At 37.9% G+C, this 20,329-nt stretch overlaps 1 protein-coding gene across 35 annotated transcripts in view; it reads right to left on the bottom strand.

The window, feature by feature from the left end:
- The window catches only part of PBRM1 (polybromo 1), a 109,100-nt gene that overhangs the window by 20,043 nt on the left and 68,728 nt on the right, over positions 1-20,329 (bottom strand). For 26 of the 35 annotated variants that reach the window (XM_055558784.1, XM_055558775.1, XM_055558779.1 and 23 more), the window contains 5 exons: positions 16,343-16,528; positions 15,245-15,402; positions 14,269-14,532; positions 9,060-9,205; positions 3,323-3,480 (listed from right to left, as the gene is read on the bottom strand). In XM_055558784.1, coding sequence (XP_055414759.1) covers positions 3,323-3,480; positions 9,060-9,205; positions 14,269-14,532; positions 15,245-15,402; positions 16,343-16,528 — 912 coding nt within the window. The remainder of the gene's footprint in view (positions 1-3,322; positions 3,481-9,059; positions 9,206-14,268; positions 14,533-15,244; positions 15,403-16,342; positions 16,529-20,329) is intronic. The other 9 variants (XM_055558776.1, XM_055558799.1, XM_055558782.1 and 6 more) reach the window with 1 other exon arrangement.

Genomic DNA, 20,329 nt, shown 5'->3' with positions numbered 1-20,329 from the left:
TCAGTTTGGGCAAACAGTAGACATGATGAAAAGCTTGGGAGAAAAAACTGGGAAGTGAGATGTTTTGAGGAATAAGAGTTTTGAGAAGCTTCCACATATTCCTGGAAATCTAGAAAGCCATGCACGTGCTACGGGCAAGGTGCATGTTCAGCAAAGACCTGAGAAGGCCCCAGGCTCTCATTTCCGCTGACTGTCAAGGCCTGCGCAAGCAGGCAGTGTGTATAAAGGCAGAGCTGTGAACCTTCTGGCTGAGTGCTGAGTGTGTGCTCCAGCAAACATGCGCTATGCAGCTGCAAAGGCTGGGCATTTGGGGTGGGTTTTTTTTTTTTTTTTTTGATCCAAGCACTTAAGAAATTCTCTGTTAAATCACTAGCTGACCACTAAGCTGGTAGAACAGAGACTTCAGTGACAACACACAACAAAGAATACAGTCTTTAAAGCAGCTTAGAAAAGTCACTAAATAAGCAATAACAACTCACAATAAGCAGTGACAACAAAACTTAAGGAGGGGGGTAGAATCTGATTTCCAGAGTTATATTATATTGGTAATATTCACAATATCCAGTCTTCAATAAAAACTATGAGGCATGCATGAGACAAGTAAGTAGGGCCCATTCACAGGATAAAAAAAAATGAACAGAAACTGTCCCTGAGGGAGTTTAGACACTGAACTTACTACACAAAGAATTTAAATCAACTGTCCTAAATACACCAGAAGAGCTAAAGGACAAGGAACTAAAAGAAACCAGAATGATGTCTCACCAAATAGAGAATAAATAAAGAGACAGAAGTTGTAACCATGAAATAGAAACTCTGAAGCTGAAAAGTACAATAACTAAAATGAAAAATTTATTAGAAGGGTTCAACAACACACAGAAGAATCAATGACCTTGAAGACAGGAAAATTAAAATGAAAAGTCTGAGAAAGAAAGAAAAAAAGAATACAGAAACATGAAGAGCATCTCAGAGACCCAAGGCACACCATTAAGCATGACCCACATAGGCATAATAGGAGTCTTGGATGGTGAAGAAAACGAAAAGCACAGGAAGAAATATCTGAAGACACAGTGGCCCCAAATTTCCCAAATGTGATGAAAGACATGAAAGAAAAACTGCCAATGGAGAATTCTATATACATCAAAAATATCCTTCAAAAATCGAAGACTTAAGACATTTCCAGATAAACAAAAGGTGAGAAGAGATTCTTGTGAGCAAACCTGTCCTACAAGAAATGCTAAAGGGAGTCCTGTAGGCTGAAATGAAAAGGCATTAGATAATAACTTGTAGTCATACAAAGAAATAAAAAACATTAGTAAAGGTAACTACATAGTTAAATATAAAAGGCAATATATTTTTGGTTTGGAAATTCTTTTTTCAACCTATATGATTTTAAAGACAAATGCATAAAGCAATAATTATAAATCTATGATAACGGGGCACACAAAGTATAAAGAGGTAATTTCTGACAATAACACAAAGGAGAGGGATGGAGCTATAGAGGAACAGAGTTTTTTGTATAGTGTATATGAAAATCAGATTTGCATAAGTTTAAGATGTAATCCCCAGGGTCCTCACTAGGAAAATAACCAAGAAACAATCAGTGATATAGTTGTCCTAACCAAAGAAGACCTCAGTCTCCCCTTTAGGCTCCCTCTGTCTCCTTACTAGAAGTAAAGCTCCAGAGCACAAGTTAAAAGGAAGACCTTCTCTGCTGCAGAAACTCAAGAAGGATTTAATAACTTCACTAGCCTTTGTTGTCTCTCCCCAGAGCGGAAGAGAAAATGTACTGAATTATTGGCCATTCAGACATGATTACCATATTCAATTCTGAAAAAAATTCAAAGCACCAAAGAACAATATAGATAAACATTAAAGCAACCAGACAAAGTCTAAGTGTAAAATACTTTTTAGGGACTTCCCTAGTGGTCCAGCGGTTAGGACTCTGTGCTTCCACTGCAGGGGACCCAGATTCAATCCTTGGTCAGTGAACACATGCTGCAACTAAATATCCTGTATGCCACAACAAAGACAGCAGATCCTGCGCACCAAAACTAAGACCCAGGGCAGCCAAATATACAAATAAAGTATTTTTTAATTTGCAAATTTCCTTTTGATCATAAGCATGGTGGCTTCTTCAACTTTACAACCATAGGTAATCAATATAAAGTTGTAACTAGTAACCTTTTGGAAAACCACTCAAAAAGATGTAGGTAGCAGCTAGTGTAAAAAGTTATTGAGTTAATTTGGGGCCAGAAGAAACCCAAGAGCTGAAAACGGTGACAGTATATGAATCATGTAACTATATCTCAGAAGCAGAATGGCACTTTGCACACTCAGGAGGATGACTCAACAGAAGCCAAAGCAAGACCTTCATGTTTCTGGAATCGGAACAGTAACACTACTAGGGTTAATCCAACAGAGACAGTATGTCTTTTAATTGCTCTCCTTGCTTCCTACCTTATTCTTACAACAATTCCCCATACTGCAGCCACAGTGATTCCTCTAATACACATGTTGGCTCCCATGCCTCTCTGTTCCGACTCCTCATAAGAACTCGTATCTGTTAAAGCTCAATCCCTGCACATGACCTACCATGACTTAGGGCCCAGTCACCTGAGAGGGCTCATTCCCTACCAGACCCCCTGTATAGCTGCAGTCACTCTAACCAAAGAAGACTTCAGTCTTCCCTTTAGGCTCCCTTTGTCTCCTTACTAGAAGTAAAGAGCTTTCTTACTGTGACTCAAACACACCCAGACACTCTGCCTCAAGGTCTCTGCAGCTGATGTTCGCAGCGCCTAAAAGGAGTAAAATCTCAGCAGCTATTTGAATAGTTTTCTTCCTCACTTCCTTCAGGGCTCTGCTCTCATGTCACCTACCAGAGAGGCTTTTGCTGATATGACCTAACCAGAACCTCCCTGCAACATTACTCTCTATCCTCGTACTCTGCTTTATTCTCATTCATTGCCCTAATTACTACCTGATGTTCTATATATTTAATTTAATTTAATTTTATTTATTTATTATTTATTTTTTTTTTTGGTGACCCCATGGACTGTAGCCTATCAGGTTCCTCCGTCCATGGGATTTTCCAGGCAAGAGTGCTGGAGTGGATTGCCATTTCCTTCTCCAGTATATATTTAATTTTAACTTACTAACTGGCTCCCCAGCCTCTGCTCCACACAGTTAGGTCTCTGAGAAGCCTGAGATTTTTATTTTTTTATTGCTATATACTTAGCACCTAGAACAGTGTCCAGGACAGAAAAAGTGTGGAATGACTCAACTGTGGAATGAGTGTGATTAAATGAAAAGTATGAATACATACCTAGAATACATGTCATGGGGCAGGTTTCTTCCAGATTACTCAAAAACACTTCCTTCTTGTAGAACATTTTTGTCGGCTCATGTTCTGTCTCTTCTGGGTGAATGAAGATGGGGCCGTAAAAATATGCAGCTCCATCTCGGACCCATACCTTTTCAATTCTTGGGAGAAAAAAAGGGAGTAATTCCATTAAGTTAGAATTCTGATGGATTTCATTCCTGAAGGCTTAATCTATCAAACATTCTGCTAACCAAAAACTTAATGGTATGCTATATTTAGAGGAGTTTCACTGACTATTTTGATAATTAGACCATTTTCTTGATTCTTTTTTTCCCCCTTTAAACATATGAGAAGATATTTGGTGAAAAAAAGAAGTGAACATTTTTTTAAACATAATACCAAGGAATACAACTTAAAAGTTTAAACTGACTACTAAGTTTTCTTCCTGAGATACAAAGCATCTATCAATTGGACTTATGAGCTGAATAAACACACAGATCCTCAATATTTGGGGTCAGATCACATCAGTGGCAGACATGCCTTTAAGGCCATGGTTCATGACCTTCTTGTAGGTCAAGATCTAATACCCCTTTACCTCAGGAAAATCTAATGAAAGCCACTGACCATCGCCCTAGAAAAAAATAAAAACATCTGACTGCTCTGTGCAGGATACTGTACTATTTCTCAGAACCACACCATAAGGTTGATATTATTACTGTTCCCAAAGTCTCAAGGTTCCAGACATGAAGCAGCATCCTCATCTCAGTTAATATACACTTTGAGTTCTTCAGATCAAAATGCAGGAGTCACCCTTGACTCCTCTCTCTCTCCTGGACACTTTGCTGCTATTGTTGCTGCTTAGTTGCTCAGTCATGTCCAACTCTTTGCGACCTTATGGACTGTAACCCACCAGGCTCCTCTGTCCATGGGATTTCCAAGGCAGGAATACTGGAGGGTGTTGCCATTTCCTTCTTCAGAGGATATTCCAACGCAGCAATCAAACCCACGTCTCCTGCATTGGCAGATTCTTTACCATTGAGCCACCAGGGACTACATTCTCTTAACTTAACCTTTTAAAACTGGATCTAATTTGTAGAACTGGATCTGACTACTGGCCTGAGACACCATCATTCTTGCCTGGATTATTGCAACAGCCTCCTAGCAGATTTTGCCTTTCTACCTTTGACTCTTTACAATCTATTCTTAATAATCAGTAGACAGAGCCTTTCTGCTAAGACCTAAGTCAGATGTCACTTCTGGGGACTTCGCTCGTGGTTCAGTATTTAAAATGCTGCACTTCCACTGCAGGAGACACAGGTTTAACCTCTGGTCAGGGAACTAAGATCATACATGCCATGGAGTGCGAGGGGGGAAAAAATGTCATTTTTGCACTTGAAATAATCCATGGTATTTCATTTAATTCAGTAAAGGTGCAAGTCCCTTCAGTAGTTTCTGAGCCTCACACAATTTGCACTATATCCCCTGGCTCATGTACTTCCTACCTAACTCAAGTATTGCCCACTCCCTTTGTTACAAGCTCTGATCTCAACAGCCCAGGCATGCTTATCTCTCCAGTCTTTGCACTGGCTGTTCTCTGTCCCTGGAAAGCTTTCTCCCTGGATATTCACATTACTCACTTCCTTGGTTCCCTCAAGTGTTAGCTCAACTGTGAACTCTTAGTGAGGCTTCACACATCAGCCTGTGTAAAGTTTTGAACACCCTATTTTGACCATGGCATTCCCGATTTCCCATATCCAGCTCTATTTCTTTCCACAGCATACATCATAATTTAACGTACCATATACTTTACTTACTCATGTTTACAGTTTGCCTTCCCACTAGAAAAAAGACCCAGGAGACTAAGGATAATTGTCTCTTTTATTCACTAATGTATCTATCAGTTCAGTTCAGTCGCTCAGTCATGTTCGACTCTTTGCGACCCCATGAATCGCAGCACGCCAGGCCTCCCTATCCATCACCAACTCCCGGAGTTCACTCAGACTCATGTCCATCGAGTCAGTGATGCCATAGAGCCATCTCATCCTCCGCTGTCCCCTTCTCCTCCTTCCCCCAATCCCTCCCAGCATCAGAGTCTTTTCCAATGAGTCAACTCTTTGCATGAGGTGGCCAAAGTACTGGAGTTTCAGTTTTAGCATCATTCCTTCCAAAGAAATCCCAGGGCCGATCTCCTTCAGAATGGACTGGTTGGATCTCCTTGCAGTCCAAGGGACTCTTAAGAGTCTTCTCCAACACCACAGTTCAAAAGCATCAATTCTTCGGTGCTCAGCTTTCTTCACAGTCCAACTCTCACATCCATACATGACCACAGGAAAAACCATAGCCTTGACTAGATGGACCTTTGTTGGCAAAGTCATGTCTCTGCTTTTCAATATGCCATCTAGGTTGGTCATAACTTTTCTTCCAAGGAGCAAGCGTCTTTTAATTTCATGGCTGCAGTCACCATATGCAGTGATTTTGGAGCCCCCAAAAATAAAGTCTGACACTGTTTCCACTGTTTCCCCATCTATTTCCCATGAAGTGATGGGACCAGATGCCATGATCTTCATTTTCTGAATGTTGAGCTTTAAGCCAACTTTTTCACTCTCCACTTTCACTTTCATCAAGAGGCTTTTGAGTTCCTCTTCACTTTCTGCCATAAGGGTGGGGTCATCTGCATATCTGAGGTTATTGACATTTCTTCCGGCAATCTTGATTCCAGCTTGGCTTCTTCCAGTCCAGCGTTTCTCATGATGTACTCTGCATAGAAGTTAAATAAGCAGGGTGACAATATATAGCCTTGACATACTCCTTTTCCTATTTGGAACCAGTCTGTTGTTCCATGTCCAGTTCTAACTGTTGCTTCCTGACCTGCATATAGGTTTCTCAAGTGGCAGGTCAGGTGGTCTGGTATTCCCATCTCTTTCAGAATTTTCCACAGTTTATTGTGATCCTCACAGTCAAAGGCTTTGGCATAGTCAATAAAGCAGAAATAGATGTTTTTCTGGAACTCTCTTGCTTTTTCCATGATCCAGCGGATGTTGGCAGTTTGATCTCTGGTTCCTCTGCCTTTTCTAAAACCAGCTTGAACATCTGGAAGTTCACAGTTCACGTATTGATGAAGCCTGGCTTGGAGAATTTTGAGCATTACTTTACTAGCATGTGAGATGAGTACAATTGTGCGATAGTTTGAGCATTCTTTGGCATTGCCTTTCTTTGGGACTGGAATGAAAACTGACCTTTTCCAGTCCTGTGGCCACTGCTGGGTTTTCCGAATTTGCTGGCATATTGAGTGCAGCACTTTCACAGCATCATCTTTCAGGATTTGAAATAGCTCAACTGGAATTCCATCACCTCCACTAGCTTTTTTTGTAGTGATGTTTTCTAAGGCCCACTTGACTTCACATTCCAGGATGTCTGGCTCTAGGTGAGTGATCACACCATCGTGATTATCTGGGTCATGAAGATCTTTTTTGTACAGTTCTTCTGTGTATTCTTGCCACCTCTTCTTAATATCTTCTGCTTCTGTTAGGTCCATACCGTTTCTGTCCTTTATCGAGCCCATCTTTGCATGAAATGTTCCTTTGGTATCTCTGATTTTCTTAAAGAGATCTTCAGTCTTTCCCATTCTGTTGTTTTCCTCTATTTCTTTGCATTGATCGCTGAGGAAGGCTTTCTTATCTCTTCTTGCTAGTTTTTGGAACTCTGCACTCAGATGCTTATATCTTTCCTTTTCTCCTTTGCTTTTCGCTTCTCTTCTTTTCACAGCTATTTGTAAGGCCTCCTCAGACAGCCATTTTGCTTCTTTGCATTTCTTTTCCATGGGGATGGTCTTGATCCCTGTCTCCTGTACAATGTCACGAACCTCCATCCATAGTTCATCAGGCACTCTGTCTATCAGATCTAGTCCCTTAAATCTATTTCTCACTTCCACTGTATAATCATAAGGAATTTGATTTAGGTCATACCTGAATGGTCTAGTGGTTTTCCCTACTTTCTTCCATTTAAGTCTGAATTTGGCAATAAGGAGTTCATGATCTGAGCCACAGTCAGCTCCTGGTCTTGTTTTTGCTGACTGTATAGAGCTTCTCCATCTTTGGCTGCAAAGAATATAATCAATCTGATTTCAGTGTTGACCATCTGGTGATGTCCATGTGTAGAGTCTTCTCTTGTGTTGTTGGAAAAGGGTGTTTGCTATGACCAGTGTGTTCTCTTTGCAAAACTCTATTAGCCTTTGCCCCGCTTCATTCCGTATTCCAAGGCCAAATTTGCCTGTTACTCCAGGTGTTTCTTGACTTCCTACTTTTGCATTCCAGTCCCCTATAATGAAAAGGACATCTTTTTTGGGTGTTAGTTCTAAAAGGTCTTGTAGGTCTTCATAGAACCGTTCCACTTCAGCTTCTTCAGCGTTACTGGTTGGGGCATAGACTTGGATTACTGTGATATTGAATGGTTTGCCTTGGAAACGAACAGAGAGCATTCTGTCGTTTTTGAGATTGTATCCAAGTACTGCATTTCGGAATCTTTTGTTGACCATGATGGCTACTCCATTTGTTCTAAGGGATTCCTGCCCGCAGTAGTAGATATAATGGTCATCTGAGTTCAATTCACCCATTCCAGTCCATTTTAGTTTGCTGATTCCTAGAATGTCAACGTTCACTCTTGCCATCTCCTGTTTGACCACTTCCAATTTGCCTTGATTCATGGACCTGACATTCCAGGTTCCTATGCAGTATTGCTCTTTACAGCATCAGACCTTGCTTCTATTACCAGTCACATCCACAACTGGGTATTGTTTTTGCTTTGGCTCCATCCCTTCATTCTTTCTGGAGTTATTTCTCCACTGATCTCCAGTAGCATATTGGGCACTTACTGACCTGAGGAGTTCCTCTTTCAGTATCCTATCATTTTGCCTTTTCATACTGTTCATACTATAAAATGTATCTATAGAACCTAGCAAATAGTACATATATAATAAACAATTACTAAATGACGAACAAATACAATGAAGAAACTGAAGCCCAGAGAGGTAAATAATTTGCCTAAGAACACTAAACCGACAGGGCTGGGACTTAACATCAAGATCTCTTGGAATCAGTTACTTTCCTTAATTACTATCCTCTACTGCCCAGCCCTGTTCCCTAAATCCCTTTACTGCTACTTTATGCCATCCAATCATACTTTCACCCATTTACCTGTTTATCAAATATTTGAGCTTCATGCACTATGTTTGCAGCAGGGGATATAAAGGTATATATCACTTTTTTGCTCAAAAAAGAGAGGGCCTCTAACTCTCAGGGCATTTGTAGTCTCGTATGGAAGCCTGATAATAAAACTGATATGTGTTCTGAGGAAGAGGAAATACACAGAGCTCCGAGAATGCGTAATAGGGGGACCTAATCCAGTCTAGAGGAGATAGGAAAGGCTTCCTTAAGGAAGTGCCATTTCAAATTTAAGCTAAAAAGAGTTCACCATATGAAGCTGGCAGGGAGATTTCTGGGTTGAAGAGTTCAGTAAATGGCAGGAGGAGAAAAAGAAAAAGAAAGAAAGAAAAACATACACACAACAGGATTCCTGAGAGGAAGTGTGGCTAGAGGCATAAGACGGGAGAGTGTGGTGTGAAAGGAAGTAGGTAATGTTCCCAAGGGAGGGACTTTGGTCTTCATTCTAAACAGTAATGAATTCCTACTGGCACCAAATCTCTCAAACCAAACCTTGTCCTCTTTTAACTCGAAATGCTCACCTGCCGACACGAGGACGCACTAGCCCATGGGACTTGATGAAGACACAGTCGCCAACCTTCAGCCACATGTCATTATACCGGAGCTGCTCAAAGTAGTGGCAACCTGGTTCACCATTCGACATTTCCACAGGGACATCTTCTTTCTCCTGTGATAAAGGAAACGCGTTAAAGACAGGGAGCTGACAATCAAGGAGTTGGAAGAGAAAGTATGAAGGCAAAGCAGACTTTCCTCACTTTTAACTTAAAAAATAACCGTAAGTAGAAACTAATAAACAGGGAACCAAAAGTTTAGGTTACTGAAATTAAACTAAATCTCATCAAATACTGTATCTATTTTAAATTTCTAGTTCATTTTCATAAAATGTTACTCAAAGATCCTTTTACCACTCCTTCCTTTTCCCATTCTCGGAGACTTTAGCCAAAAAAAAAAAAAGAAAAACAAAAACCAAAAAAAACCCCACCAACGACCAACAATGAAGACTTAATTTCAGAAACAGCCTCATTCAACTGTTATAAAGGAGCAAATACTATACAAACTTCGTCTTCACCATATTTACTAAGCTCTTAATTTCTGCATATTAACAACTGATTTAAAAATTTTACCATCTTGATTTATTCTAACATGAAAAGAACAGTATAGCCTCTGTGACAGAAACACATATACTGTGCTTTTTAGTAATTCATAGGGTCTGTCACCTGCTGACTGCCGTGACACTGGGTAAGCTACTTGCCCTCTTATCGGGCCCACCATCTGTGAGATGAAGACAGTATGCAAATCAGATGGGCTTGTGAGGACGCTTATATGACACAATCCATGTTAAGTACACAGAATAACGCCGGGCTCATAAAACCACTTAATGTTCACTATTGTTCTTATAGTCTTAACAACAAAAAAAAGATACTTCTGATTAATGAAACTAAGAAACATAATTTACTGAGAAACTAGCAGATAATGAGCATAGCACTAGGTATTTTAAATACAAAAGCTCTAAAACATATAAAAACTGAGGAAACTGCAAAACTCCCAAATTTTCTACAGCATTTTCCTGAAAATATCAAAAACTTAAAACTTTAGGGAAAAAAAACTCTTCTGGAATGCCCAGATAATTTAATGCTTTGAGCTTTATGATTTCAAATGTGATACTGAAATGGACTTCTTGGAAAATTCTTAAGAATGAGAGAGGTACCACACACATACTAGATTGAGGGGTGCTAGGAGGAATGGAAGCTGTGAAAAAGAAAGCCCTGAGATTAAGAATACATATTTATTTTAGGAATGGGTTCTGTTCTAGTTATCCTTCTAAATATTTCTTGGTATAATATATTTTAGCCATGCAATATTAAAATAAAGATATAAGACTAAAAAAAGTAATTCATACACAGGACACGGGGTACTAATGAACTCTAAGAACAAAAACAAATTTAATTCCCACACTGATTTCCACTGGTATTTCCTCTTTTAAAATTAGTATCTCTATGATTCCCAGACATACTGATAAAATGTACAAAATATCATGTTCTTTCCCAAGCTCCTTTTCTCTTTTTAACATTTTAATGACACTAAAATGGATTTTTTTCTAAGAAACTAAAAAATTTTTTTCTTGTTTTTTACACTAAGAATTTAAAAATGCTGCTTTCCCCCTATATAAAAAGTGCATCTGTTGGAAATAATTCAAACATTAGAGTATGCAAAATTTAAAAATCAAGTTTTCTGTGATCCAACCCCAGAGATAACCACCCAGTTTAACCAATTTATAGTTTTTCATGTTGTTTACACATACATAAAACATAAAGCACACATTTTTGGTTTTTCTGAGTAATGATGGAACCATATTCCACTCTGCAATTTGTTGATTCCTTCTGCTGACTACACATGTGCATTATATGAATGGATGTGTGACAAATTCCTACTCAGGGGTATTTGGATGTGGCCCAGGGTTGAGTACTATGTTGGAACACATTCCCTGTTATCAAACAGCAGGGTCAAAGCCACTGATGGGACGTCTTGTCCCACACTCACACCAGGCTGTGTGTATTACTAGTCTTCAGAACTGTCAGTTTGCTGGGCATTTTAAAAACTATTAGATTAAAACATTTGTTTTTTTGATCTTCTATAAATGATCTATTTGATCCTTTGCCCATTTTTCTAGTATTTTTTTTTCCTAGACTTCAAAGAGATCTTGTACTTTAGCAACAGCAGTCCTAAGACTGTTTTATTAAACTAACTGATACTGTCAATTGTAAATCTAGAAAAAGATCTTTTTTTTTCCTTTTGTGGCTACTGGGTTTTATATCATATAAAGGATCCATTCCAAGCTTATCAGTGAATAAAAAATTATATGTAAATAACATAAATGTACTTAGGCTAGCAACTTATGTTTCTTTTTTAATGTTTATACCTTACTTATTTTGGAATATGAAATGAAAGGAGTTCAAGTAGTTTCTTTTTTCTTCTTTTTTCAAATAGCACCAGTTTTTCCAATATCATTTTATTCCATCCTCTCTTGCTGAGTTAAAATACTGCGTTTATACAAACTTTCAGTTATAAATGAGTCACAGGTATGAAATGTACAACACAGGGAATAATTATATAATATCTCTGTATGTTTAAATGATGACTAGATTTATCATGGTGATCATTTTGAAATATATATAGAAATACCGAATCATTATGCTGTATACCAGGAACTAACATAGTATTGTAGGTTAATTATATTTCAAATCCACAAACTCACAAAAAGAGATCAGATTTGTGGTTACGAGGCAGGATATGAGGGGGAAGGGGGACTGGATTATGGCAGTCAAAAAGTTCAAACTTCTAGTTATAAATAAGTACCAGGGATGTAATGTACAACATGATGAATATAATTAATACTACTGTACATTATATGAAAGATGTTAAGAGAGTTCTCATCACAAGGGGAAAAAAACTTTTTTTCCTATTTCTTTAATGTTGTACCTATATGAGTTGATGGATGTTGATTACCACACTTACTGTGGTAATCATTATCATGATGTAAGTAAGTCAAATCATTATGCGGTACAACTTAAAACTTATACAATGCTATATGTCAATTATATCTCAATAAAATTAGAAGAAAAAAAGGCGACTGTGTGACAAAAGGGGAAAAATAAATAAGGTCTCTAGATTAGTAAATAGTATTAATGCTAACTTTCTGGTTTGATCCTTGTACTATGCTTTACAAGGTGTTAACATTAGCAGAAGCTGAATGAAGAATATAAGGAATGTCTTTGTACTATCTTTGCTAAGCACTCTGCACATTTGTTAAGTCTAAAATAATTTCAAAATAAAAGTTAAAATATGTAAAACTAAAATGAATGATTGAGTATCTTTATAGTCTGGATTTAACTGTGAAAAGCCTATTCCCTTCATTAATCAATTCTGAACTAACTCAATATTTTTAAAATGTATCTTTGTAAAATGCAATATTATTTGGCAGGGTAAAGCACTCTCAACTGCCCTTTCAGTTTTTCTGCTTTTTCTTGTGACTGCCATGCATTTATTCTTTCATAAGAATGATAGTATTGTCAAGTTTCAAAACAACTTACTCAAGTAAATCTTCAATACCTTTCAGCAGACTGTTTTTCTTCCTTCTACAGGTTCCATATACTCCTTTTAAGATAATTTCTTAGTGTATTTTTTTTTTTTTTTGGTTCATGTGAATTGGATAGTTTCTTCCCAGATTTTTTATAACATTTGTTAAAATCTATTCAACAGTTTCATTTTACTTTCAAAATCTTATGAAATTACTGTTGTGCTTATACAAGAAAGCTATTAACTTATATGTGGATTTTGAAATTTCTACTTGTTGCAGTCTCTGTATTCAAAAACTTTTCACAGTTAATTTCTCCCCCATTCTCCGCAAAAAAATAATTTTGCCTCTTCATTGTCCATATTTTACTACTTTTGTCTGTCTAGTTATATTGGTTCTTTTCAGAAAAATACACATAATGATAAAGCAAGCACCTATGTTGTGTATACAGCTTTTGAAGGAATTTTTTCACTTTAGGCTTGATATACAATTTTTAAAAATCATTTTGAGGGACTATCTATTTAAAGACATCAATCCAGATGAATATTATACCTTATCAAATAATTTCTCTTTTGATCTACAAATATAAAGAAGTGTATTACTAAATTTTCCTAATTTTGACTAATCCTTGCATTCCAAGAATGAACTTCCTTCTACTTGGTCATGCTGCTCTCAGAGAACTAATGTGATTTCATTTGTATCTGATTTCACTTTTTTCCCCCAAGTATTTTTTGTATCAATATTTATAAACTGATACTCAACTGCAGTTTTCTGTTTTTATTTTGTCAGACTTTGGAATCAAAGATTATTCTGTCCTGGTAAGACAAACTAGGAAGTTTTCCTTGATCTCCATACTCCGTGATAATTTTTTTTGGCTTTACTGCACAGCATGTGGGATCTTAGTTCCCCAACCAGGGATCAAACTCATGCCACCATGCAGTAGAAGCATGGAGTCTTAATCACCCTAGGACTGCCTGGGAACTCCTGGAATAATTTAAAGGGTGAAAGAATTTACCTATGGAATTATCTGACCTAAGTACTTTTTGGAGTGAGCTCTCTGACATTAAAAAAAAGAAAAAAATTCTTCATGTTGTTATCTATTTAAACATTTTATCTCTTCTTGATTTCATTTAACTAATTGGTATTATCTTGGAAAATTACTCATTTCATTCAGGTTTTACTATTATTATTTGTTTTTGTTTTAGTTATTTTTTGACTGCACCAAGTGGCTTGTGAGATCTTAGTTCCCCAACCAGGGACTGAACCTAGGCCCTCGCCAATGAAAGTACAAAGTCCTAACCTCTGAACTGCCAGGGAATGCCTTCATTCAGGTTTTCAAATTTATTAACAGAAATGCAAAAGTCTTTAAATTTCCTCTATATTTTGTATGTTTAGCTTAATGCCTTTCTTTTTATTTTATTAGGACAGTTGGTAGTTTATCTCATTGAACCCATCAAAGTCTCCTTTTCAGTCCTGCTATTATGTTTTTCAAGTATTAATTTCTCTTTCCTTTATAGTTCCCTTCTTTCTGTTAGGCTAAAGTTTTATATTATTACTCTTTTTCTAATTCTGAAGTTGAATACTTTACTCATTTATTTTTGGGAAGGGGTGTTTTGAAATTAAAATTCTTTTCTGTGTGGCTATTATCTACATACCTTTTCCAAGTTACAACTGTCTTCAGTTCGACTGTCTTCTGAGTTGTCTGTATTCTTCTCATCATCCGCTTTATCTGCGTTTGCAAATACAGAGGCCACTCGGACCACAGGCAAGGGCACATCTCGAGGCACAAACCTAACCGAGCTGATGGGCATGGTCCACAGTTTGATTTTCTTAAAAGATTTGGTTTTGGCAGAATATCGTGATTCACAGACAAAAACATCCTCATCTCGAAAATTTTCTGGGCATAATTTAAAGTATTCCTGGTGGATATAAGAATAAAATCAATTAGGTGAATTTTCTGAAAACCAATCAACCAAAAAACACAAAAACACCAACCAAGCAAAGAAATAAAAGCTAAAGTGTTAAGACTTTTTGACAACTAACAACAAATGGTAAATGGTTAGAGATCAGGAGTATTTCCTTATATAGAATGGCATTACTCAGTATATTCTGTTTAGCTTATTTAGTTTACCTCCCTGATGAACAGGGAGGCCTGGTGTGCTGCAGTCCATGGGGTCGCAGAGTCGGACACGACTGAGCGACTGAACTGACCTGAAGTTTTACCAACTGCCCCCATGACAGTACATTAGTATTTTAGACAGCCAGTTCGTTAAAGCTTTGAGCCTGCGCCTACAGTAAACAGACAAACAAAAAGCACACCATATTACCTAGAACCACACTGAAGATTTAACGATTCTTCAGAACATGTCATCTTTAAAAATTTGGCAATATAAAAAAATTTAAGCTAACTGCATATAGCTATATAGCACAGGCAGCAAAAGGGTCTTTCACTTTTATGCTCAGATTTATTTTTCCTCAAATCTTTACATAAAGCCAGAGACACAGCCTAAAAAAATTCAAACAGTTTTAAACAGAGCTATTCATTTCGTAAATATCAATTTTCTGTGGTTGTGAAACTCCATGTGAACTCCATGAAATAATTTACTGTTTGGGGATTAATAAGTTTCTTACCTTGACAAACATGACCACACATTTTCCTAGAATTTTACTAACAGGAACTTTATTGTAATAGTCACTCTTAAAAACTTCTTTTTCTAGAAATTTCCGTGTAGCCAAATGGAATGTTTCATTTGGCCGATAAAACCAACAGCCATACAACCATTTTTCACCTCAAAAACAAAGAGGGAAAAAGAGAGAGAGAATTACCATTAATGGAAATAACATATTCTTTGTAAAATGAGCAAATACTCCATCCATTCTGCTGTGGGCTGAACCGAGCAATGTGCTTTTAGGCCATGGTTCCTTAACAGAATTATCTTAGAAGAAATAATACTAAAAATACTATAGTGCAATGACACCTAAAAATGCTACTTTCCCCCTTATAGTAAAAGATGTAAAATAAATAGAACAAGGAAGGGGATGGGACCTACTCTACTCTGCTGGGTCAGGACACAGCTAAAGCTGTGTGCTTTAATAAGGATGTAAGACATACTAAAGGACATATGTAGCACTTGGGTTAAAGAATACAAAGGTAAATACCTTTGTATTTATGATGTATTTATGTTCATCATAATATGATGAACAGCTGAAAGAACTGGATTGTCTGGATCACACTTCTGCTTGGTTTTGGCTTCATTAACTCCTATTCATTCTCTGTTTCAGGATAAAGCCAACTGTTCTAGGAAGCCTTTTTGAAATCAAATTCTAAGCCAAATTCTAAGCCACATGTCCCTCTATAACAATTTCTTCTTTATTTGTGACTTTTATCAGAGTGGTTTTGCCAGGGACAAAACACAGACCTTTTGTTCTGATTCTCGGCCATCCTACAGGGTTTGGCTCTCGGATTTTTTTAATAAGTATCAGTTGAATGAATGAATCTCATCTAGACTTCAAGAAGTTGCGTCTCTTTTGACTCAGCTATGCCACTGCCCAACAGAGCTCGATCCTATGTTCCTCATATAGTGGGTACTGAATTATACTTATTAAGAGTGTAAAACAACTACTGTGGAAAGGCATAAAGATGTCTGAGTTACAATTTCCTTCCCTGAGAAACAAGGAGTAAGATAATCACATCTCACCAATTTGCTCCCCAATTTAAAATGAACTTACCAGCAGAATCTTCCCACAGTCTCTCAATACAGACGATATGCGGTTGTAGATTGACCTCTGAGGGCTCCACATAGACGTAATCTCCAACATGGTACATGCTGTTCTTAAAGCTGCAGTCCTGGCTGTATGTGCGATGTAAGCCTGAGAGGCCTGAAGCTCCTGAGGAATCTTCACTCTTTTCAGCTTCTTAGGTAAAAAAGAGAAAAATGTTCTCATGAAAGGGATGTGGCAATCAGATGCAGGATTAAAACGACACATACTAATACATTTAATTCTTTTCCAGATACTCCAAGGCAGGATTCAGGACAAATAGTATGATATCCACATTCCCAACAGTCTCTACTCAAAATTGTCTTTTAAAATTACAACCAATTGCCATTACTTTAAATAAATACATAAAGTATCAACAGAATAAAAATAATCACTATAATAATATATGCTCACTGTAGTCATTTTGGATGATACAGAAAGGTATAAAGAGGAAAACAGGCCACTCATAAATCATGTGATCCTAGAGATAATCTTGTATGTACTTTCTTGCCATCTTAATACCTCTGAAATTTCTTTATTCTGACTGTTATTACATGGTTATGTCACAATGAATGGAATCTTAGAACTAACGAGACATGTATTTCATACAACATACTGTAAACTATATATGAAAAGTATTAGTCACTCAGTCGTGACGGACTCTTTGCGACCCCATGGACTGTAGCCTGCCAGTCTCCTCTGTCTGTGGAATTGTCCAGGCAAGAATATTGGAGTGGGTTGCTCTTTCCTTCTCCAGGGATCAAACCTGTGCCTCCTGCAATGAAGGCAGATTCTTTACTGTCTGAGCTATCAGAGAAGCCCAGAAATTGTATCTTTATACACTTAATATCATAAAAATTTCCTCTGAGATCAAATGCTTTTCAAGAAGATTTTTAGTTTTGCTGAAGAATATTTTTTAATGGCTTCCATATCAAAAGCTGGAATCAAGATTGCCAGGAGAAATATCAACAACCTCAGATATGCAGACGATACCACTCTAATGGCAGAAATCAAAGAGGAACTAAAGAGCATCTTGATGAGGATGAAAGACAAGAGTGAAACAGTGGGCTTAAAGGTCACCATTCCAAAAACTAAGATCATGGCATCTGGTCCCATCACTCATGGCAAATAGATGGGAAAAAAGTGGTAGCAGTGACAGATTTTATTTTCTTGGGCGCAAAAATCACCGTGGATGACTGCAGTCATGAAATTAAAAGACGCTTAATCCTTGGAAGGAAAGCTAAAACAAACCTAAACAGTGTATTAAAAAGCAAAGATGTCACTTTGCCAACAAAGACCTGTTATAGTAGAAGCTATGGTTTATCCAGTAGTCATGTATGGATGTCAAAGCTGGACCATAAAGAAAGCTGAGTGCTGAAGAACTAATATCTTCAAACTGTGGTGCTGGAGAAGAGTCTTGAGAGCCCTTTGGACTGGAAGGAGATCAACCAAACAATGCTAAAGGAAATCAACCCTAAATATTAATTGAAAGGACTGATGCTGAAGCTCCAATACTTTGGCCATCTGATGCAAAGATCTAACAATGGAAAGGACTCTGATGCTGGGAAGGACTGAAGGCAAAAAGAGGAAGAGGGCGGCAGAGGATGAGATGGTTAGAGAGCATCATCAACTCACTGGACATGAATCTGAGCAAACTCTGGGAGATAGTAAAGAACAGGGAAGCCTAGCATGCTATACAGTCCACGGGGTCACAAAGGGTTGGACATGACTTAGCAACTAAACAACATGTAAGCCATCATTTACAAACACCATAGTTTTTTCTTTAGTAAAAAGCTTTCCCATTTCTTTGATTACTTCATTCAGATAATTTTTCATAAACAGAAGATCTGGAAATAAGCACATTAAATGTTTTTAAATGCATGTTCCAAATTGACCCCCAAAGTCTATACCAATTTAAATCCATCACTATTTGGCTACAAGGGAGTGGGGGTCTGTTTCTCCACTCACTCTCTAATACTGGTATTATAAATTTTTTAAAAAGTTTTGACAATTTTGGCGGAAAATGTTATCTAGTAGTTGATTAATCAAATGAATCCTTGTGACATATGCAGTAGATTCACAAGGTTCTCGAGAATTTTATACCAGCAGAAACACTGCCCTTAAAGGGACAGAAAGGGTACAAAATGAAAGGCTGGTAACCCCCCAAACTCTAGAAACAGGAAACAGGCTGATAAAACAACTCAGGTACAAACATGTGCTGCCTTTCATGAGAAAAGATGATTCGGGGGTAAAGCCACAGAGAACTAGTTCCAGGCCTTGAAGCCTAGTATTTTCTCCTGCAGCCTTCACCTCTTCTGTTTCAGCTAAGGTTCTTTTTTTTGTTTTGTTCTTTATCTTAACATCTTAGAGAGATTTCACTTAAATATTTGGCCCATTTAAATAAATATCTGCTTCTATTTAAAATGTTAAAACACTTAAAAAGCTGACTGGAAGCTCTCCAGCATACACAGGCCAGCATACACAGAGCTGGGTGAATGATGGATTTCACTGAGGACCAGATGTTATCTTTAGTTTTCCCCCACTGCCTGCTGCATTTTTCAAGAGAAAAATTCTCCCTGTCTCAAGATTAAAAGCTATTCTAGGAGATCAGAAGTTTAGAAGGTCAGGGGTCTCACTATTTGGTATAAATCCTTTCTGAACTCCCCTCTTCGGAACCATACCCCAACCCTTAGGTCAGCCTGGTATCCCTGAGTCTGGACACTTCAGGGATGAACAGTCAGAGGAAGGGTGGGGAGGTAATCTAGAGGTTCAACTCCTTTAGACTTTCAACTCAACTTTTTGCTTCCAGTCTTGCATGCACCTTCATTTTTCAGGTGTACAGGGCATTCTAATACTTGTGCCTTTCTCGACAGGAAATGGCCTGCTAAGGTCTTTATCCGACAGTAGCCTTGAAGCCAGCATTAGCTATCAATTTTTCTAGCTTCTAAATTTTAACTGCCATCATCTTCTCTTCCACTATTTCCTTCGCTTTTTTTGAGGGGAGTGAATGCTTTTGTGTTTGTTTTAAAAGCCCCCTTTCGTCATTTGAATCATTTTGGAAGAAGGGGCAATGTTATCTGCATACCATCTGCCCACGTTTATGTAGGTCTTATTTTGCTTACTGAGCCAAGTAGGAATAGTTAGTTCTGGCATTTAACATAAAAAAACAGGGTGTGTGACATCTTCTTTCCTTCCATTTCCACTGATTATTCAGAAATCTACTCTGAGACTTAAAGACAGAGAAGGCTGACTGACATACAACCACCATTCTTTCCAGCATTTTGCCATCTTACAATACTCATAAATAACTAGTTACAACAACCTTCAGAGTACTCTGCTTCTAAGCTTTTCCTACTCCATCCTTCCAGTGCTGACCTCACATTCTACGGCAAAGTACCACTTCCTACCTACCTCCAGTCTCATGCTGGGGAAACAGTCTCTGAATTAGTGCAAAAGGTGAGTAATTACTGACAGGGATGCTCTGGCAGCCTCAGAAAGCAGTCCTTTGCAGCAGTCCTCCTTTGCTCTCGTCAGCAAAGGCTCCCAGGCTCAGAAGACAGGTACCACATTGAAAAAGGAAATGCAAGTCTCCTAGCTTTTTTCTTTATGTGGCTCTGCTTTTCTATTGCAGGTGTTCATCATAGATTAAGTCATCGAAAATATTTCCTGGTATCTAAGGATCAATTAGCACAGTGACCAGCAGTCTTTAAAACGACAATACAGCAAATTCCCTGTCAGTCCAGTGGCTAGAACTTGACACTTTCACTAATAGAGGCCTGGATTCAATCCCTGGTCAGGGAATGAATATCCCGTAAGTCATGTGGCATGGCCAAAAACCCCATAAAAATGTCAGTACTGCCTTTTCTCTAGAATGTGCCACCTTATGTTGGGTTCACAAATCACTGCTAATCCAGCAAGAAGGCAGGCAGGTGCCATAAGTTTTTGCTCCTCCACTCA

This window comes from Bubalus kerabau, chromosome 20 (assembly GCF_029407905.1).
Source record: "Bubalus kerabau isolate K-KA32 ecotype Philippines breed swamp buffalo chromosome 20, PCC_UOA_SB_1v2, whole genome shotgun sequence".
In the NCBI taxonomy this organism is placed as follows: domain Eukaryota; kingdom Metazoa; phylum Chordata; class Mammalia; order Artiodactyla; family Bovidae; genus Bubalus; species Bubalus kerabau.
This window is presented reverse-complemented; position numbering and strand designations above follow the sequence as displayed.